Raw genomic sequence first — 22533 nt, forward strand, 5'->3', positions numbered from 1 at the left:
CAGAGAAGTCACCAGTCGAAGTAGATCATATTACATCTGTAATAAAAAATGAGAAGTCAGGTGCCCACCAGCGCTGGCATCTCGAGCTCGCGAGTTCGAATATCAGCTCTGCTATCGGCCGGCCGGACGCCTACACAGGCAATCGGCTTGTCCTCATAACTGCTGCAGTCACGACCTCTACTGGCTGATCGATGGTACTGCACAGAGACGGGGGATAATGGCGATCAGTGCAGGTGAAAAGAAGCGGTCTGTACTGCACACGTGTCGGAGGGGGCGTGTGTTAGTCACGGCTCTCCTCGGTCAGGAGTGGAAGTCTGCAGCAGTAGAGAATTGGATACGACCAAATTGGGATGAGAAAATCAATCATGTTGAAGAACGTTTGCAAAAATCACGTCCGTCTGAAGACTCCGGTCAGTCTCGTCCCTCACAAGTGTGTGTGTGTGTGTGTAATCGTGCGAGCTCGTTATTAAGTGCTTACGTCCGGTATCTATCTGGTACGTCCGGTTTGTATCCGTTTCAGCCATGATAAATCGTACTGACGTTTATTTCTCCGCTCCGTGCCGCCGCTGCGTATGAGCAGTGTTCATGTTTATGAGTTTGCTGTGGTCGTGTTTGAACGCCGCGCTCGGGCTTGGCTACAGCGTACCTGATCCTGAAACCTCACGCTTCGTTAATATGGACAGTCGTTTCGATATATTTCTCTGTTTACCTGCAACGTGTTTAAACTGATAGTTACATCAATATTGATTAAATTAGCCATCATTTAAAAGATGAGACCTGAGATGGTGTGGTAGTGCATTGCTCCCTGGGATTCTGGGGAAAACTGACCCACCGTGACCCTGACCAGAAATAAAAAAGGATTTTTTAAAGAATGTTCTCAGGTGGCGCATGATTGACACATGATTGGCTGTGTGTCTGTGGGGGGCGGTTAAAACAGGGTTCCTCGTCGCTGATGTTAGTGCGGCCTCTGGGGGGGGGTGGCTGATCACAGACAGTGCGTAGCTCTCTGCACACTATACAGTGCTCTGTGAGACCCCACCCCTGGCAGGTGAAAAGAAGCGGCTCAGCTGCTGGCGTGTCGGAGCGGGCGTGTGACAACCTCGGCTCTCCACAATCTAAAGTACTAAAAATAATAAAGCCTTAGCTACTAAATGATTCATTTCCGCCCCTCCTGTATTAAGGGGTCACCAGAGCAGATCTTTGGTCCGTATTTTAGACTCGGACGCCCTTCGTGATGCCACCCGTTAATATTTGTACCTGGGCTTGTGACCTGCACTAAGAGCGCACTGATAAGTGCATCTCCCAGTGGCAAGGCTGTTTCGGCCGCCTCCACCCACCTTGGATGTTAGCTGATCGTGTTGAGCAATTGAGGGTTAAGGGCTTCGCTCAAGGGTCCAACAGTGGCAACCTGGCAGTGGTGGGGCTTGAACCAGCGACCTTCTGATTACTAGTCCAGTACCTTAGCGGCTAGGCTAGACTATAACAGCCCTTCGAACCTGGATCTCAGCGATATGCGTGAACTCTGGGCAACCCAAGCAGCGGGCTAGCGACTAGTAGCTCGCTCACTCACTTTCTTAACCGCTTATCCAATCAGGGTCTCTCTGTTGGAGCCTATCCCAGCTTTTCAATGGGTGCAAGGCACACAGTAACACCCTGGACAGGGCACAGACACACATACACACACACACACCCATTCACCTATAGGATAATTTAGTGTCTCCAGTTAACCTGACTTTGGACTGTGGGATGAAACCGGAGCTCCCGGAGGAAACCCACGCAGACTCCACACAGAATGGACCAAGACCGCCCTGCTACCCACCGAGCCACCATGTCGCCCCCGGTCAGAATCCTATTAAAATTAAACGTTTATTTAATGGGATTCAGACATAAAAGTAGGACTAGGACAAAAATAGTCACTTAAATATCTTTATTGATCATGCTTTTAAATAGCTGACGCTAATATAACGTGATTGAATTAAAAACACGCAGATTACAGATGAAAAAGCTTTAACATTGTTCCGAGGTTACAGAGATGATATTTTATTTACATATAATGATTTGCTGACATATTAAATACATGAATCTCTTAAGAGCAGACTCTATAAGCTAACAGATTTGGCAGTGAAATCCACAACAGAACGTCCAGAGCTCGATATATTTTCTACAGTGCTGATTTATTGGGATATATTAATGATATTTACGCTGTCTGTATTAAATAAACGCTGTTGCTATCGCTGTGTGTGTTCCGTCCTTTATCTTATCGCCTGCTGATCATTTGACCTGAATAAAAGTGTGAACGAGACGCCGTGCGAGGACGAGAAGCTCGATATTGCTTTCCATATACGTGTGTGTGTGGATGTGAAATCTTAAAACCGCATAAAAATGCACATCTGTACACAGCTGGAGTGATTGTACACCCGAATCAAGTGCTAAATAAACTGGTTGTAAATGATGAAGCATCTCGGGGGTTTTATTTCTACACGATCTGCTTACAAAACTGAATTATTTGCTTGTTCTGGGGACTCAGGAGGCTGAAATCAGGCCTGTCGGCTCCGGCTGGGTTGTTTTATTGTTTACATGGATACAAAACTTCACACAGACAGCAAACCCAGGTCACTGGAGTACAAATACGAGTAAACTGAGCTGGTGTTTATTGTCACTGGGTCTCCACGGGTCTCCACTAGGTCCTCTGTTTTCTTCCAACCTCCCAAAACCATGCAGAAGGTGGACTGGCTGCTTGACATTGACCCTAAGTTTGAATAAATGAGGAGATTGGGTGGCATCTTGACCCTGGATGTCCTTCCTGACACAACCGTCCTATTTCTATCCGGGCTTGGGACCAGCACTGAGGGCGCACCGACAAGTGTTCCGCCCGACCGGCCGATAGCACCGTCAAGATTCGAACCCTGGATCCCCAGATCTCAGCAGTAGTGGGATAGCATAATTTACTGCTGCACCACCCATTATTTTTGGGCACTATTTAATACCCCAGTCCATCACAGGGCACACACACACACACACAGGGCTTGTGGGAGGAAACCGGAGGACCCGGAGGAAACCCACACAGACAGAATGAGAACATGCAGGTTTTTTTCCACATAATCCGCTTATTAAACTTCTCGACTTTGTTGTTTTTACTACAGTAATGAATTATTTGCTTGTTCTGGGGATTCTGGAGGCCGAAATCTTTCCTGTCGACTGCGGCTGGGTTGTTTTTTTGTTTACATGGATGCAAAACTTCACACAGACACCAAACCCAGGTCAGCAAAACCCTGCCCCTGTGCCTAATTTCCCAAAAGAACCGATGCACTACGTCACTAAATAAATAAAGCCAAATTCTCCGTTTGCCGGGAAGGACCGCAGACGATGGAAACACAATAGCCTCTTTAATGGTCTCGCTGCCTCCTCCTCCCAGAGCATCCACACTTAAAAGGGGGATACGGTTGCCCGGCGACCATTTCTAAGCACAGGTTTTATGATGATGAGGTGGAGGAAGTGACGTCCTCTCACGTCGTCTGTTTTTCTCAGAAGAGATCAGGCGTGGTGGATGAGAACGGCCTAATGGAGGACGAAAAAGATCAAAGCAGAGGGATGGGGGGCGGGGAGAAGAGAAAGAGGAAGACAACCATTACAAATACTGCTTTATTGGGGGGGTTTTTATGCATTTTCTCCACATTTTCCTCCCAATTTAGCGCACTCAATTTGTCTTCCACTGCTGAGGGATACCCGATTGCATCCGAGGAGAGTATGTCGTTGCCCACGTCTCTTTCTGACACGTGCACAGCCCTCCTTTTCTCGCCCCTGCAGTCTGCACAGGTGTCTTTTCTGCCAGTCAGGGTCCTCACACAGTCCGGTCATCCCGCCCTAACAGATACGGTGGCCAATTCGCTGCCAATTATGCCCAGCAGATGGCGCCCAGCCGGCCGGCGCTGGTGCTACATTGTTAAACAGAATTAGTAAATGGTACGTACACAATATGGCCAAAAGTATTTGGACACTTGACTATGGGCTTGTTAGCGACTTTTATGTGACCCTTTCAGCTAGAACAACAGCCGTTCTATTCGAGAAGGCTTCTCACAAGACTAGAAGTACAGTCTGTCTGTGGGAACTTGTGCCCCATTCGGCCTTTGGATGCTTTTCTTTATGTCTTTATAGAGCTCACTCATGCTAGAACAGGACAGGGCCTTCCCTAAACTGTTGCTGCAAACCTGGAAGCATATAATTTCCTTAATATAATTAGTTTATTACACTTGTTAGGAACTGTTCTGACTGAAATAATTAATTCAAAAATGGCCGTCTGAATACTTTTGTCCGAATACTTTTATTTAGAACAGAAAGTTGAGAAGTATCCATACCTGTGGTGTCCCTCCAGTACTCAGTTATGGCTCCAGTAACAGGCCGGTAACTAAGGAATAAAAAAATATACAAAAATACACAAATCTGTAATGCACATTCAAACCTGTGATCAGGAGGTTGAGCAACAACAATCCTCACACATTCTGGCCTCCAGTCAGCGTCTGTGAGGAGTCCCTGGGTCTATACGGGTTCCTCTGGGTGCTCTGTTTTCCTCCCAAACCATGCAAAAGGTAGACTGGCGACTTTAAATCGACCCTGGGTTTGAATAAACGAGTGAGTGAGTGAATGCGCAAGTGTTCAGTGCGCTGTGATTGGGTGGCACCGTGTCCATGGTGTATTTCAGCCTGGTGATGCCGAATCCACTGTGACCCTGACCCCATATGCCCTTCCTGGGACCTGACAAGTGTTCCCCCCCCAGTGTTCCCCCCCAGTGACTAGGCTGTTTCAGACGTCCAACTGGACGATAGCACCACTGAGATTTGAACCTTGGATCCCAAGATCTCAGCAGTAGTGGGATAGCCTACTTTACTGCTGCACCACCTGAGAGGGAGGAAAACAAAGCACCTGGAGGAAACCCACTCAGACAGAGGAAAAACATGCAAACTCCACACAGAAAGGATCCTGGTGATTGGGCCGGGTATTCGAACCCAGGCCCTTATTGTTGTGAGGCAACAGTGCTACCCACTGCGCCACTCTGCCACCCAGTTATAAAAAATATATTTATTATTATATATATTATATATTATTATATATTACAGGACGTCAACCAAGGGAGTAATAATAAATAAATAATGTAATAAAATGAGTTTACCCTCACCGTCCTTGGCATCATCCGGGAGCAGAGCGTCTTGTCTGTTGCCCAAAACGAAGGCGAGCGTGGCGAGGATGCCCGCGTCCAGCACCCCCAGCATGGCCAGCACGTAGGCCCAGTGCACGCTGCAGTTCCCCGAGGAGAAACTCGACACCCCCTCACCACACAGCGCCCGCATCTCGGCACACTCCCACGAATCAGGGAACAGCACACAGGCCAGCGCCAGGCAGAACCCTGCACCAGAATGACGTACAATCGGTGTGAGAGTACACGGGTACCATTTTACTCGTTCGTTCTATCATGGGTTTCACCCTCACCTGCCGTGAGCTGCAACCAGGCGCAGATCTTGTACACGGTGGCGGCATTACAGAAGCGAAACAGGCACAGGCAGCCCATGCTGACCCACACCATGGTCAGCGAGATGCACACCAACACCGCCGGCGACTTGAAGGCAGGAATGGGAGTCAGGGTTCGCAGAGACCCTCTGCACTCCGGTACAGGCCAGTCTGACTCCACACACACCTCAAACAGACCCAAGGTGCCCGATTGAGGTGGCGTTGCGCCGGCGAATCTGCTGCCCTGATAGCGCAGTTCCCGCGTGCCCACCCAGGATGGCTGGATCAGGATGACCACCTCGATGACGGCAAAGCAGAGCGTGCACACGGCCCACAGGACGCCGATGGCCCGGGCGCTCCGGATGAACTCCGTCTGGTAGAGGCGCGCCACCTCGGTGGCATGGGGCTGCATGACTGTGTACTTCTAACCGATTTAGATGATGAACTGTGAATGGAAAGCACTGATTCTGTACTGGTATCACACAGATGAGCAAATTATTATGGCATATTAAACATTACAGCATCATAAACATTTATTTATCTTCACTGGGTAAAACTCTGACCTGGGTGTTATTCACCTGCCTATATACACCGATCCGCCATAACATTAAAACCACCTCCTTGTTTCTACACTCACTGTCCATTTTATCAGCTCCACTTACCATATAGAAGCACTTTGTAGTTCTACAATTACTGACTGTAGTCCATCTGTTTTTCTGCATGCTTTGTTAGCCCCCTTTCATGCAGTTCTTCAATGGTCAGGACCCTCACAGGACCACCACAGAGCAGGTATTATTTAGGTGGTGGATCATTCTCAGCACTGCAGTGACACTGACATGGTGGTGGTGTGTTAGTGTGTGTTGTGCTAGTATGAGTGGATCAGACACAGCAGCGCTGCTGGAGTTTTTAAACACCTCATTGTCACTGCTGGACTGAGAATAGTCCACCAACCAGAAATATCCAGCCAACAGCGCCCCGTGGGCAGCGTCCTGTGACCACTGATGAAGGTCTAGAAGATGACCGACTCAAACAGCAACAATAGATGAGCGCTCGTCTCTGACTTTACATCTACAAGGTGGACCAACTAGGTAGGAGTGTCTTATAGAGTGGACAGTGAGTGGACACAGTATTTAAAAACTCCAGCAGCGCTGCTGTGTCTGATCCACTCCTACCAGCACAACACACACTAACACAACACCACCATGTCAGTGTCACTGCAGTGCTGAGATCGTCCACCACCTAAATAATACCTGCTCTGTGGGGGTCCTGACCATTGAAGAACAGGGTGAAAGCAGGTTAAAAAGCATGTAGAGAAACAGATGGACTACAGTCAGTAATTGTAGAACTACAAAGTGTTTCTATATGGTAAGTGGAGCTGATAACATGGACAGTGAAGATAGAAACAAGGAGGTGGTTTTAATGTTATGGTTGATCAGTGTAGTTTACTGGTTTAAACAATGTAGGACACTAAGCCTAAAAAGTCCATATTAAGTTTAAATGTACATGAATAATGAATACATTGACTTTTACTGTAAGCATTAAATTGTAAATATAAACTCCATTTCCAAAACAGTTGGCAACCCCTGAATACAGAAGCAGCCAAAAGGGGAAAAAAAATACTAGAATTATTAATGTTATTAGTATTTAAAGTTAATCTAATGTATGCCGACAAGCATATACAAACTTCAACCTGTAGATATTAGGAATAAAAAAAGGTGTAAAGTTATAAAAAATAAGGAACACAACATGCACCTGGTCAGGATAATTATATATTATAAATATATCATTAGAATTATACATTATTATAACACTTTAAGCATAACTGTATTGAAAATAATCCCCAGTGACAATCATTCTGTCTGTATTCTAATCCCTGGTTTAGATTACTCGTTTTAGATTGTAAATAAACACTTGGTATTTTGTATATGTGTTATTAATTTTTGCATTCCATGCTCTGCACACTTCTGCACCAGTGTCTGATCGAGCATGGTTCCTCAGGAACTCTGGCTTCTCAAGCAGGTCTGGAGATGAAGGAGTTAAAACTATTACACGACGCCGTTTGTGCTGCAGACCAGCAGGGAGATAATCTGACATGATAATGAAGCCTGAAACACGTAAACATGCTTAATAATGCTTAATAACATGGAATAGAATGGTGCAAGTTCAGATTCAGATGAGTGACACTGAGATGATGAGGATGATGGTGATGAAATGGGATGATGAAGATCACCTCTCTTCTCCTGCTTTTCTGTCTCTCTCTCCGTCTGCGGGAATTAAAGGGCAGGAAAATCAGACGCAGATTCGGTTACATTGAGCTTCATTATCGCCGAATGAGAAGTGAGATGGAGGAAAGATGAAGATCTTCTCCTCCTCATCCTCCTTCCTGAGGGAACCGAGTCCTCAGTACCGACATGGGCTGAGGGAGGGACGAAGATGGCGGGAGGGAGGATGGTGATGATGGTGATGATGATGGCGGAGTTCTGTTTGGAGGGAGGATTTTAATGCAGCTCTCTGATTGAATAAATTAGACTTTTATGTATAAATTGGGTTTAATTTTTACAGGAACAGGATGTGAGTGACATAAATATCAAAGATTTAGAGGAAAGTTGGTGAGATTAGCTTATTTTAGCTAATTTGGCAGCAGCTCATGTAAACAAAACCCCAAGCATCTTCAACCAGACCTATTCAATCCACATTTTAATGGGTTTTAAAGTTGTTTATTTTATTTTTGTATTCTTTTTTCTTTCTTATTTAACTAAAGTCACAATCACACCCCTTCCTCCCCATATACTGATGTAAAAATATAAACATATTCCACTTAATAGCTTTGTATAACATCAGGATATCTGCGGCACGGTGGGTAGCACTGTCGCGGCGTGTCGCCTCACAGCAAGAAGGTCCTGGGTTCAATCCCCAGATGGGGTGGTCTGGGTCCTTTCTATGTGGAGTTTGCATGTTCTCCCGTGTCTGCGTGGATTTCCTCCGGGAGCTCCAGTTTCCTCCCACAGTCCACTGTGTGGAGTTTGCATGTTCTCCCATGTCTGTGTGGGTTTCCACAAAGACTTGGGAGTGTCTGTGTGGGTCTCCACTGTGTGTTTGCATGTTCTCCCATGTCTGTGTGGGTCTCCACTGTGTGTTTGCATGTTCTCCCATGTCTGTGTGGGTTTCCACTGGGAGCTCCAGTTTCCTTCCACAGTCCAAAGACGTGCAAATGAGGTTAATTGGAGATAAATAAATATTAGGATCTCAGTGTCCCCTACAGTTGCTGATATGGCAGGAGACCTGTGGTAGATTTGCCTCTTGTATTTAACAATGTAACAAACAATGGTCAGGGTCACAGTGGATACACCACCCCACCCAGAAGCAATGGACGTAATAAGCACACCTTTAACTAGAGCACTAATCCCTACACCAAGGAGCAATTCAGAACAGTGGTTGAATATCAGAGTACCTGAAGGAAACCTCAGCTGAGAAACAAGACACCTGAAGAACATGCAAAACTACCATCCTAACATATTATGAATAAAGGGTCTCAGAAGTTGTGTTGTCGTATAAAACCAAGTCTACCAGCTGCACAATTGGAAATTAAGGAATAATGGAGAAATGGAAAGATCATGAGAATGAGCTCTGAGGAAGGTGGAATGAAGGTGAAAAGAGAAACAGGAGGGTGAATGCAGGGGACGGAACAGATGTCGCAAGTTGCTGAATCATTTTATAAAGCTGTAGTTAATGATGCAGCGCTACCTACATCCTGTGTGATGAGAGTGCTAATCGAGAGAGCTGAGCGAGAGAGAGTAATGGAGAGAATGGAATTAAAATGAGAACCGCCACTGTCTGCTGGAGAGAAAAACTCATCAATGGGATGATTTGGAAAGCAGACCATGCACCCAATGTAGCTACCTGACCTTACCTGTGCTCTCCCGGCGGCTAAATGGACGTGAATCCCTGCAGGTATGTTCCAAAATCTAGAAGAAAATGTTAGAAGAGTGGAGGCTGGTAATAACTGTGGTCTTCAGCAAATACGTACCAATGTATTCAAGCAATGCAGAGCATAATGAGTTCATATTTATAGATATTGCTTAAGAAAAATAATCATCACACCCAGAACGAATGTTTTTTAATGTTTAAAGTGTATTTATGTACTAAAGCTTACAAAACCGTGAGACTTCAGAATATTTAAAGAGAAACAGAAGAAATAATTAATAAAGATAAAAAATTAAAATCTTCATAACTGTGTGTCCGAGTTAGATTTTATTTAATTGTGCAGTAATTATTGCTCACCCTTGTGCTATTTTATTTTAAGAATGCATAAATGTACCTTTTCAAACAGCAACATACAGTAAAGGCGGCACAGTGGTGTAACGGGTAGCGCTGGGTTCGATTCCCCGGCATGATCCCCCTGCGTCTGTGTCCTCCCACAAATCCAAAGATGTGCAGTCAGGTTACTGAAGCTACTAAAATTGCACTGAGTGTAAATGTGTGTCCCCTGTGATGGACTGGCGACCTATCCGGGTACCTCTCACCCAAGGAATCAGACCTACCGTGACCCTGACCAGGATAAATTGAGGGTAAAACAGACAATACATGAATGAACAAGCTGTAAGTCTTATGTTGTTTTTAACTGCATGATGAAAAAAAAAAAGCTGCAAAAATTCAGACACGAGGCTGGTGAAGGCAGAAATGCACTTAGCACCACAACACTATATTTATTTCTTACTAAAATTTAATCTAACAATAACTACGGCTAGTAGGAAGATTAGGAAAGGTGAGTTTGTGCCGTTTTTATGAAATAAATAAAATATGGAGATTTTAAAAGGTTTGTGCAAAACAAACTACATTCTCTGTGAACCTGGTGAATACACTAAGGCGTTGTCCACACTAACACAGCTAAATATACAAAGCAATCTCTTTTTTTAATCTTCCATTCACATGTAATGTTTTCCTTCTCTGTAAACTGCTCTATATTTAGTGGAAATGGAAAATGCGTATCCAGGATCCTTTCTGTGTGGAGTTTGCATGTTCTACCCATGTCCACGTGGGTTTCCTCCAACAAGTCTAAAGACATGCAGTCAGGTTAACTGGAGCTACAAGAAATTGCCCCAAGTGTGTCTTGTGATGGACTGGCAACCTCTCCGGAGTGTTTCCTGCCTTTCGCCCAGTAAATCGGTGGTAAAACAGACAATAAATGAATGAATTAGGGGTCTAACTCCATACACACATGTACGTTTTGCTTTATTATATAATATCCAAGACCTCAACCAAGCCTGATTCCTCATAACTGCTGCAATTACGACCTCTGCTGGCTGATCGATGGAGCTACACAATGCGCCGGAGGATAATAGAGATCGGTGCACGACTCTCAGTGCGCTATACGGATCTCCATATGAACCAACCTGGTGCTAGTCACGAAGTTGTAGCCTAGAGGTTAAAAACCTGGACTAGTAATCAAAAGGTCGCTGCTTCAAGCCCCTGTTGAGCCCTTAACCTTCAATTGCCCAGACAACAAACAATACTGCAATGTACAGTAAATGCAGCAGAATGTTGTTCCCTTTATAGTGCACAGAAGTAGAAGCTAAGAAAGTATTTGGGACGTTGTGAAAAAAGATGTACTGGTATGTCATGGCTTAGACACCTGTGCTTCAGTACAGAACATAATACTGAAATAAACCCTAAACATACAAATAAGAATAATCAGATTAATCTGTGCTAGTGTGGACTAGGCCTAGATCACACACATGAGTCAGGAGAAATGTGTGATCTCACACACACACACACACACACACACTCACACACACGTGTGAATAACATGTCAGAATTTGTGCAGCTCTCCCGCAGTGAGAGAAAAAGATGGTCGGAAGGAAAGATGAACGTTCAGTGAGAAAACACCTTCACACTGAGACCGAAGTGCGTCACCTCGTCACACACATGAATCACACGCTCGCTCGCTCACACACACACACACACACACACAGATGATTTAAACCTCAGAGACTATAACGCTGGCTTAATTAATAGGATGCATTTCTTCTCCGAACTTGGCAAGATGAGCTGCGTTCTTAGCTTCATACAGCACCTACACACACACACACACAGAAAAGAGAAGACTTGCTTAAATTTGTGTCAGTACAATTGCATTCTGGGATATTCTGAGATGAGAAAATACAGATTTATAACTTTTTACACAACATGATTAAACCATCGGGACTTATTAACCAGGCTTCTGCTTCATTCAAGTGTGTTGCGACCATGACGAAAACAAAGGAGCTGCTCACTAAAGCTGAGATTAAACCACAAGGGCTTTATGGCACATGACATTTCAGGTCGGCAAAACCCCGGCGCTGGTGGTTCTTTTTGCTTAGTGGACATGAAGTGATCCGGTCATAGGGACAAAAGCATGTGGACACCTGAGCATGAACTTATTGGACATCCTATTCCAAACCCACAGGGCATTGATGTAGAACAGGGGTGCCCAATATGTCGATCGCAATCGATGGCACACATGAAATGTTTCTTTTTCTTTAATTTGCTGTTCGTTATCTATAGCTACGCCTCAGCCCACCTAAAGCGCCGCCAATCTAGAAAGTTTTCATTCATCAGTAGCCAGTTTGCACCATTTTTGCATTTTTCCTTTTGTAACCTGCACTGTTTGTGAAGATGAGGGCGCAACCAAGCGAGTCGGGCAAGAACGCAGCAGAGAGGCTGTTTCATTCATATGTGGAGGAAGCTGACGGAGAGATTTTAACCTACAATCTGACAATCATATAAAGTCAAGCGCCTCTGCTGGACAATTTTGAAACTTGCCGGCTGAGGAAAAATATCCAAACGTAAAAAATTTGCCACATATTTGACAGCATTTTTGGATCGACCTACTTGTGTGAATCAGCTTTTTCCCCACATGAAAATAAAGTCTAAATAACGGTCCACCCTTACTGATGAACACTTGGAAGCTTGAGAGCTACATAAACCTGACTGACACCATTCAGAGTAAATCATCAGAATAAGGTCAGTGTGATTTTTCAGTCGCTTGCTCTGTAAAGCTGAATATCAATACAGGAACTGAAGCGCATTAAATAAACTACAAAGCTTTTTTGAAACATGATGAGGACGACTTTAAAAAGCAGATCGTGATGACCTGTCGACTGAAATAGTAGATCTCAAGCCACGAACGTATGGGCACCCCTGATGTAGAGTCTTGCTAACAGAACTCATGTGTACTAACGCTGTGTGCAGCCGAACTCACCTGATTGTGGACGTAGGACTCGCAGGGGTAGCACCACACTGACAGGTCGGCAAAACTCAGAACCAGAGGGTGTGTGGACTCCTGGCCGTGGGTCACCATGTGCTCGTTCACAAAGCGTCCACACAGTACCTGCACCAGATCATCAGAGGCTTAAAAATATCATCTATCCGTGCAGTGCTGATAATCCAGCATCACTCGGTCTGGAGTTATGTTAGAATATATTACTGATAAACACTAAACATACTGTATATTATATGGAGAAAAGTATTGGGACACGTGTGTTAATCAATGAATTCTTCCCTTCTAGATATTCCACAATCAACTGTGAGTGGTATTGAAAAGTAGACTCTCTACAGAGTCAACTACAGAGTTCCAAACCTCCCTGGGATTCACGAATGGGATTCCATGGCTGTGCCGCTGCACACCGGCCTTACATCACCAAGCACACAATGGAGTGGCATAAAGCATGCCGCTACTGGACTTAAGCTGTGGAGAGACCAATCACGCTTCTCTATCTGGCAGTCTAACAGATGAGTCTGGGTTTGGTTAATGCCAGGCGAATGTCACCTGTCTGACTGTATTTCAATGCAGGTGGAGGAGGGATAATGCTTTAGGGCATAGCAAGTTATTTCAGAGCCTATCTGTCATCGGCTAACCGTCAACTACTGATGGATATCAGTTAATAAAAATTGGCATAGAAAATATAAGAGAGAAAACAACAGCTGGTTGATCAGTAACAGCAACACAGAGAACAAAAAGCTGCACCACAATACGTATACATAAACGTATGCCTGTGTGACGGGTACCTTATAGCAGCACAGGCAGATCCAGTTCTCAGATTCGGCTCCACACTCCTCGCACGGCCGAAACACGTCGATGCCCCCTGCTGGCACCGGATGCACAGAATCCAGGTGTGGGCACCATGATAGAGGTTCCACTGCAAACATAGTATCCTAAAAAATAGAGAATCACCATGATCACCATCTAAGTACATCCTAATAGCAACGACATGAAGGACTACAAAACGTAGCCTTGAATAATGTATACAATTCATTACATACATCATTCTATTCTAGGACAGTACTGCTATGGGTTACTGACTCTAAAGTTGCGAGTTCGACGATATTACAATATAGATTTAATCCTACTGCAAAATAATATCACAGTATAATAATACAGTAATAAATATGTACAGTAAAAAAGTACAGAGTCAATTTTAGATAAAAAAAAGGAACATAAATGTTCCAATAAGTGAAAGAAGAAAACAAATATTTTTAAATAAATAAAACACCCAAACTTACAGACATCTGAATTGCCCGACTGCTATGTAAACAGGTTCTTACTGATGCGGTTGTTTGCGGTCTGTTAGATCTCCTCACTTATATATACACGTATATGCACGCACGCACGCACACACACACACAGTGTTTAAAGACCTTCTGGAGCAAACTGTGCTGCTCAGGAATCATCCAGAGCGCGTGGTTAAAAACAACCCTAAAAGCACCTCACAGCACCACTATTGTTTAACAGTGTTCAGGCTCAGCTACAATTCTGCTCTTTTATTTTCCAGCTTCTTTTCTTAAATCCCAGCAGAGTAGAACATGAGTCATGGGACAGTGATAGCTAGTGGGTTACCAACTGGAAGGTTGTGGGTTTGAATATCAGCTCTAGCAGGCAGCCCATGAAAAAAGGCCCTTAAACCTTCGTAAACAATGATTGTACTGTACATGCGTGTATGAATATATAATAAATACACCAGTTCCATCTGCCGACAATTATTCAGTCTATCTATCCATCTGTCTGTCTAACTATCTGTCTGTCCATCTAACTGTCTGTCCATCTAACTGTCTGTCCATCTATCTATCTATAATCTCTATCTATCTATCTGTCTGTCTATATTTTATTTGTCAATCTATCTATAATCTATCTATCTGTCTATCTGTCTATCTATCTATCTATCTATCTATCTATCTATCTATCTATCTATCTATCTCTATTTTATTTGTCAATCTATCTATAATCTATGTCTGTCTATCTATAATCTGTCTATCTGTCTGTCTATCTATAATCTATCTATCTATCTATCTATCTATCTATCTATCTATCTATCTATCTATCTATCTATCTATCTATATTTTATTTGTCAATCTATCTATAATCTATGTCTGTCTATCTATAATCTGTCTATCTGTCTGTCTATCTATAATCTATCTGTCTGTCTATCTATAATCTATCTGTCCATCTATTTGTCTGTCTGTCTATCATCTATCTATCTATCTATCTATCTATCTATCTATCTATCTATCTATCTATCTATCTATCTATCTATCTATCTAAAATTTATTTGTCTGTCTGTCTATCTATCTATCTAAAATGTATCTGTCTGTCTGTCTATCTATCTATAATCTATCTATCTGTCTATATATCTATCTAACTAACTAAACCAATCACGGAGGTCTGAAGAAGATACCGTACCCCACCCATGTTGACTTCACCACACACAACCTCGAAGACAGACTTCGGGGTGTATCCACACGCTCCCTCCAGCACAGAGCTGTCCAAATCACCCAGGGCACCGGAGTCCGCTTCCTCCGCTGCTTCAGGGACTGACTTCAGGAAAAGAGAGGGAAACAATGCAAATAATGAGCATCAACAGCCGGTAAATCTGACCCACTGTGACCCTGAATGGATAAAGCGATGGTAAATCACAGTAAACTAAACTACTGAGGAAACATTTCAAAACCTGCTAAAAAATAATATAAACTCTGCAATTAATTCTATTAAACTGATGATGATTTTTACCTGCATCATTGTAAATATCAGCCTTACCAGTTTCTCCTCTTTGATGGGCGTGGACTCGGCCGTCACCCCGCTCTCCTCCCTGCCACCCTGCATCACCCTGGTGGGCGACTCCTCCTGCACGGCCTCCCCCTGCGTGCCGAGCTTGACTTTCGGTCTCGCCCCTCCCACGGCGACGCAGGCGGGGCTGGATCCAGCGGACGCGCAGGCGCTGAGATCCAGAGAGTGCAGGCCCTGAGTGAGCTCGTCCAGCCCAGAGTCCTCCTGGGTGGTGGAGGGCGATGCTGGCGAGGTAATCGCTGAGGTTCGCTGTAGCTGCTCCTGGTTGGGACTCTGAACTGGGGTGATGTGGCGTGGAGAGTTTTTGGCTTTTCCTCCCGGCGTTCGCTTGCTTTTGGGTTTTGGAGAAGGCAGAGACAAGCGCAGAGACTCTGGGACTAATGGAAAAGGAGGAAAAGAAGGTGTTTTGTCAAGTTAGGGGGTGAACATGCAAAATGTCCATCAGGAAATGCTTTTCTGAGAACTTTACATGTACATGTTTGTGTGAATATGTAATAACTACACCAGTTCCATCTGCCCTGTAATACACAGTGAGCCAGTGGTGCAATGGATAAGACGTCAGTCTATCTATAATCTGTCTGTCTATCTATAATCTGTCTGTCTGTCTGTCTACCTATCGATAATCTATCTGTCTATCTATCTATAATCTGTCTGTCTGTCTACCTAGCTATAATCTATCTGTCTGTCTGTCTACCTATCTATAATCTATCTGTCTATCTATCTATAATCTGTCTGTCTGTCTATCTATCTATAATCTATCTGTCTGTCTGTCTACCTATCTATAATCTACAGTATCTGTCTATCTATAATCTATCCGTCTGTCTGTCTATCTATCTGTCTATAACCTATCTATCTATAATCTATGTGTCTAGCTATTTATAATCTATCAATCTATAATCTATCTATCTGTCTATCTACCTATAATCTATCTGTCTAGCTATCTATAATCTATTTATCTATAATATATCTATCTATATCTACGTATAATCTGTCTGCCTATTTATCTATGATCTATCTGTCTGTCTATCTATTGATCTATAATCTATCTATCTATAATCTATCTATCTATAATCTATCTATCTATAATCTACCTATAATCTATCTATCTATAATATATCTGTCTGTCTATCTATAATCTATCTATCTGTCTAAAACAAGGCGTTTTGTCAAGTTAGGGGGGTGAACATGCAAAATGTCCATCAGGAAATGCTTTTCTGAGAACTTTATGCACACAGTTTATACATTTAGAACAATATGGACTAATAATCGTCAGACTGTCCAGTAAGTGACTGGATAATCCGGTACGACAACAATTAAAAGATGCTTTTCGGCGCTCGGGTGGCACAGCAGTAAAACACACTAGCTCACCACTAGATATATTATATCGAGCTCTCGGGTTTGAATCTCAGCTCTGCTAAACTGTCGTCTGCTGCTGTTAAGCGGAAACAGAGATGGTTGTCATGGTGACCGATATTTTTAATACGTAAAAAGACCCGGTTGTTGTGTCGAAGATTAAAATCATTTAAAACAATGATCAGCTTGATTCCAGGGCTCCTACTTTTGACCCACAGTGTACACATTTCTATTATTTTGTCGGATTTCGAAAGCGCCTTGAGCGCATCAGCCAAGCAGACCACTTACTGAGACCCATAATACGACCCGTGTCGCATTTTCGAAAGTGCCCCGTGCACATCAGCCGGCGTTCGTAATGATGATCGAGACGCGTAACACGACAGACTCATGCTCACTCTGTATTCTGAGAGACTTCCAGTAGGGGGCATGCGCTCGCAGGACATTGTTGATGGAGACGCAGGCGCTGGGGTGAGGAGCGGGCGCAGGAGGTAGCAGCGGAGGCGCGTCACCCAGGAGCATGCTGGTGCACATGGCCATGGATTCGGAGATGGAGGTGAGGTTGTAGCCGCCCTGTTTGAGACGAATATATAATCAGATGTGACGGCAGCTTTGGATTCGTTAAAATAAAACAAGCATGTCAACCGGAAACAGCATCACTCACCTCCAGCATGACCAGGACTCGTCCAGACGCCAGGCTCAGCAGCTGGTGGGTGAGGTGTGCGTAGCACTCAGGAGTCACGTTGTACCTGCCCAGCGGATCGCCACGAGCGGCATCGAACCCGGCCGACACGAGCACCAGCTCGGGAGCAAACTGCCCCGGATAAACAGAAGGAAGAGGAAGACAGAGAGCTGAAAATCTCACAGAGGAAGATGATCACCACTGAGTAACTGTATGAGACGGCCAGAACAAATGAAGTCCCGCAGGTTATGTTACTCCAGGGTCCATGAGTGTGTGTGCTGTATGTTCACCTCTCGTGCTATAGGCATCACCACATGGTGAAAAGCCGCCAGGTACTCTGGGTCGCCCATTTTAGCTCCGTTCCAGGGTACGTTGACGTTATAGCCCGCGCCCTTCCCCCTGCCCACTTTATCGTAATCGGCATCCTCGGAACAGGGGAAGAACGTGCCGTCCTCGTAGCGATGAAGAGAGATGTAGAGCACGCTGCGGATGAAATGAAAGACAGAAAGACGTTTCATAACACAAGGTTGCAAATAATTTGGCTCTTTCACCACCTACCGGACATAATAGTGTGAAAAGATTCAGGCTACTAAGATAAATATAGCCATATGGGCTGTGGGGTACTTCAGAAAACCCATCGTCAATTAACACAGTACCCCGCTGCCTCAAGAAATTCAACAATAATCTCTATTTCTTTGCATGCTGATGAGTTCTCTGGGCCTAAGCTCATCTCAGATGGACCAGATGAGTCCACATTTCAGCTCGTTTTTGGGGAAAAATGACCATACAGACCAGTATCAGCGAAAAGTCAACATCAGTCTTGGTATGAGGGTGCATCAGTGCCCAGTGTGAAGACACCATTGCGGCACAGGCACATACTGGGATTTTAAAGCCTCGATAAACAGTACCAGATCGTCTGCCCACCTGTCATCCTCCTCGAAGATGTGCTGGGTGCCGTTGCCATGGTGCACGTCCCAGTCGAGGATGAGGACGCGCAGGTTTTTGCGAGTGATGCTCTGGGCATAGCGGGCAGTCAGAGAGGCAGTGTTGAAGAAGCAGAAGCCACAGGCGGTGTCTCTTTCGGCATGATGGCCAGGCGGGCGCACGATGGCCACGCCATTCCTCACCTAGATCAGGAGAAAAGACAACAGAGGTTTATGGACATGATTAATGTATTTGTGTGTGTTTGTGGTGAGAAGGACACACACCTGACCGGTGAGGATGGACTGAGCGACATTAAAACAGCCCCCAGCAGCCAGCAGTGCACACTTGTAGCTCTCTTTACTGAGGTACACAGAGTTATAATCATTTCCCAGCCTGAACAGATCTCGGGGCTTCATCTGCTCAGTGTGCTTTATAGTGGCAATGTGCTCCAGACTGAGGGGGGAGAGAGAAATGAGAGAGATTATTATTATTATTATTATTGTTGTGTTTGTTTTTATTTAGTCTTTTGTTTACCATGTTATTTTTTTCATCAAAGCTTTTCCAATACAAGAGTAAATAGAGAGAGAGAAAGAAAGAAAAAAGGTAAGAAAGAAAGAATGAGAGAAAATGCGAGAAAGAGTGTGTGAAAGAATGTGACAGAATGCGAGAGAGAGAAATAAAAAAGAGAATGTAAGAAAGGAAGAAATAAAGTGAATTTACATGAATTACTTAATTACTTAATTGAGAGAAACAAGAGAGAAAGAGAATGTGAGAAAGAAAAAGAGAATGTGATAAAAAAGAATGTGAAAGAAAGAGTATGTGGGAAAGAAAAAGAGAATGTCAGAAAAAAAAGAGAATGCGAAAGAAAGAAAATGTGAGAATGAAAAAGAGAATGTGAGAAAGAAAAAGAGAATGTAAATAAGAGAATGTGAAAGAAAGAGAATGTGGTAAAGAAAAAGAGAATGTGAGAAAGAAAAAGAGAATGTGAAAGAAAGAGAATGTGGGAAAGAAAAAGAGAATGTGAGAAAGAAAAAGAGAATGTAAAAAAGAGAATGTGAAAGAAAGAGAATGTGGTAAAGAAAAAGAGAATGTGGTAAAGAAAAAGAGAATGTGAGAAAGAAAAAGAGAATGTCAAAGAAAAAGAGAATGTCATACAGAAAGAGTGTGATAAAGAAAAGTAAAAAGAAAGTGATAGAGAGAATGTGAGAAACAAAGAGAATGTGATAAAAAAGAATGTGAAAGAAAGAGAATGTGGGAAAGAAAAAGAGAATGTCAGAAAGAAAAAGAGAATGTGAGAAAGAGAATGTGTGAAACAGAGAGAATATGAGAGAGATAATGTGAGAAAGAAAAAGAATGTAAGTAACAAATAGAGAATGTGAGAGAGAAAGAATGAAATACAGTGAATTTAACAGAAGAGAGAGAGAGAGAGAAAGAGAGAGTGTCGGTGTATTTGATTTTGGAAAGTAACTATGAGCAGAACAGTAACGTCTCGTTTTTGTCTCCTCCCTACATGAACAGAATCTGATCTTGTCGGAGGCGTTTTTACCCGTGACAGAGTGAAAGTTCCTCCTCGGTGGCTAAACGCGCTGGTATCCCCTGGCAGCGGTCCGTGAGCCCCAGGTCCTCATGGAGAGAGAAGATGCGAGAGATTCTCTGAGGAAGTTCAGGATGGTGGCTGTGTGGGTGGAAACACACCAACGTTAATCCTGGAAACTAAACATTACAGCTAGGGGTGTTTAATGATGAACTAATTAACCCATAAACAAATCGGTTATAGTTCAGTTACTGCCGTGGGTTAAACAAAACTCATTTACTCAGTGTGTGTGTGTGTGTGTGTGTGTGTGTGTGTGTGTACTCACCCGTCCCACATGTTGTGATGCTCCATCATGCGCTCATCATACACGAGACCAGTTCCTGACATGGAAGATTCCAGTTTCTCCACACACACTGCTGAAGGTAAGTGGTCAGCCTCTGAGAGAGGGCCTCCCTCTGCACACACACACACACACACACACACACACACACACGTCTCTAAATGACGACGCTGCACGACGTTCTTGTATAAACTAAAATATATTTCATACAAAACTGCATTTGATTAAACCATCGACGCTCTCTGCTATTTTCGAGCTTGTCGCTCAGTAGCACAGCCAGCAGAAACCCGTGCTGCTGCGTATCGATGATCACAGCTACAAAATAAACCAGGTACATGAATCTGCCCTCACCCAGAGTCTGGAGGCTGGTCCAGAACGGGTACAGAGCAGCAACGGTCTCAGAGATGGACTTCAGTGCGCTGAAACACATAAAACCAGAGAACTGAGCAAAGATCAGGAGTGTGCAAATAATCTGTGTTCTTAACAGGTGTAACACGTCTGTCTGACCTTTCACTTGGGGCTCCAGGTGAGCTCAGGTGAGAGCAGGGATCCCCCAGCAGTGACCGCAAACTAGCACAGGCTCCCTCTGCCGTGGCCTGAAGGTTGTAGCCTCCCTGGACATGAACACGGTACAGGAATATTACTGATGATAATAATAATGATTTTGTAAATACAGTATAAACACATTTAGGATTTCTAAACCCCCCCCCCCCCCCCCCCATGTTCTTTTTAAAGTTGAGAAATTGTCTTTTTGAAGATGAGAAATGTTCTTTTTGAGGCTGAGAAATGTTCTTTTTGAGGCTGAGAAATGGTCTTTTTGAGGTTGAGAAATGTTCTTTTTGAAGCTGAGAAATGTTCTTTTTGAGGCTGAGAAATGTTCTTTTTGAAGTTGAGAAATGGTCTTTTTGAAGTTGAGAAATGTTCTTTTTGAAGTTGAGAAATGTTCTTTTTGAAGTTGAAATGTTCTTTTTAAAGATGAGAAATGTTCTTTTTGAAGTTGAGAAATGGTCTTTTTGAAGATGAGAAATGTTCTTTTTGAGGTTGAGAAATTTTCTTTTTGAAGCTGAGAAATGTTCTTTTTGAGGTTGAGAAATGTTCTTTTTGAAGTTGAGAAATGTTCTTTTTGAGGCTGAGAAATGTTCTTTTTGAAGTTGAGAAATGTTCTTTTTGAAGATGAGAAATGTTCTTTTTGAAGTTGAGAAATGTTCTTTTTGAAGATGAGAAATGTTCTTTTTAAAGTTGAGAAATGTTCTTTTTGAAGTTGAGAAATGTTCTTTTTAAGGATAAGAAATGTTCTTTTTGAAGTTGAGAAATGTTCTTATTGAAGATGAGAAATGTTCTTTTTAAGGATAAGAAATGTTCTTTTTGAAGTTGAGAAATGTTCTTATTGAAGATGAGAAATGTTCTTTTTGAAGTTGAGAAATGTTCTTATTGAAGATGAGAAATGTTCTTTTTAAGGATAAGAAATGTTCTTTTTGAAGTTGAGAAATGTTCTTATTGAAGATGAGAAATGTTCTTTTTAAAGATAAGAAATTCTTTTTGAAGATGAGAAATGTTCTTTTTGAGGTTGAGAAATGTTCTTTTTGAAGCTGAGAAATGTTCTTTTTGAGGCTGAGAAATGTTCTTTTTGAGGCTGAGAAATGTTCTTTTTGAAGATGAGAAATGTTCTTTTTGAAGATGAGAAATGTTCTTTTTGAAGATGAGAAATGTTCTTTTTGAAGATGAGAAATGTTCTTTTTGAGGCTGAGAAATGGTCTTTTTGAGGTTGAGAAATGTTCTTTTTGAAGCTGAGAAATGTTCTTTTTGAAGTTGAGAAATGGTCTTTTTGAAGTTGAGAAATGTTCTTTTTGAAGTTGAGAAATGTTCTTTTTGAAGTTGAGAAATGTTCTTTTTAAAGATGAGAAATGTTCTTTTTGAAGTTGAGAAATGGTCTTTTTGAAGATGAGAAATGTTCTTTTTGAGGTTGAGAAATTTTCTTTTTGAAGCTGAGAAATGTTCTTTTTGAGGTTGAGAAATGTTCTTTTTGAAGCTGAGAAATGTTCTTTTTGAGGCTGAGAAATGTTCTTTTTGAAGTTGAGAAATGTTCTTTTTGAAGATGAGAA

General features: G+C 43.1%; 2 protein-coding genes across 3 annotated transcripts in view; both read right to left on the reverse strand.

Annotated features, from left to right (window-relative positions):
* Positions 1–1912: 1912 nt before the first annotated feature.
* On the reverse strand, positions 1913–7759 carry lhfpl4b (LHFPL tetraspan subfamily member 4b). Of its 2 annotated transcripts, XM_062999582.1 has the most exons (5): positions 7733–7759; positions 5485–5947; positions 5168–5401; positions 4356–4405; positions 1913–3558 (listed from the first exon to the last, which is right to left on the reverse strand). In XM_062999582.1, exons 2-4 carry the CDS (start codon positions 5912–5914, stop codon positions 4380–4382), a joined length of 690 nt encoding a protein of 229 aa, XP_062855652.1. In that variant the 5' UTR covers positions 5915–5947; positions 7733–7759; the 3' UTR covers positions 1913–3558; positions 4356–4379. The 2 variants fall into 2 exon arrangements, with proteins under 2 accessions (XP_062855652.1, XP_062855653.1); XM_062999583.1 differs by lacking the exon at positions 7733–7759 and having other exon boundaries at positions 5174–5401; positions 5485–5955.
* A 1848-nt stretch (positions 7760–9607) lies between these two features.
* Positions 9608–22533, reverse strand: part of hdac6 (histone deacetylase 6) — a 28573-nt gene continuing 15647 nt past the window's right edge. Inside the window, exons 15-28 of the mRNA XM_062999453.1 lie at positions 20939–21045; positions 20783–20850; positions 20417–20546; positions 20104–20232; positions 18842–19010; positions 18558–18760; positions 17924–18116; positions 17616–17765; positions 17350–17524; positions 15572–15978; positions 15218–15352; positions 13549–13695; positions 12743–12871; positions 9608–11575 (exon numbers count right to left, since the gene is read on the reverse strand). Of these exons, the coding sequence (XP_062855523.1) occupies positions 11507–11575; positions 12743–12871; positions 13549–13695; positions 15218–15352; positions 15572–15978; positions 17350–17524; positions 17616–17765; positions 17924–18116; positions 18558–18760; positions 18842–19010; positions 20104–20232; positions 20417–20546; positions 20783–20850; positions 20939–21045 (2211 nt within the window). The 3' untranslated portion in view covers positions 9608–11506. The remainder of the gene's footprint in view (positions 11576–12742; positions 12872–13548; positions 13696–15217; positions 15353–15571; positions 15979–17349; positions 17525–17615; positions 17766–17923; positions 18117–18557; positions 18761–18841; positions 19011–20103; positions 20233–20416; positions 20547–20782; positions 20851–20938; positions 21046–22533) is intronic.

This window comes from Trichomycterus rosablanca, chromosome 7, assembly GCF_030014385.1.
Source record: "Trichomycterus rosablanca isolate fTriRos1 chromosome 7, fTriRos1.hap1, whole genome shotgun sequence".
NCBI classification, from domain to species: domain Eukaryota; kingdom Metazoa; phylum Chordata; class Actinopteri; order Siluriformes; family Trichomycteridae; genus Trichomycterus; species Trichomycterus rosablanca.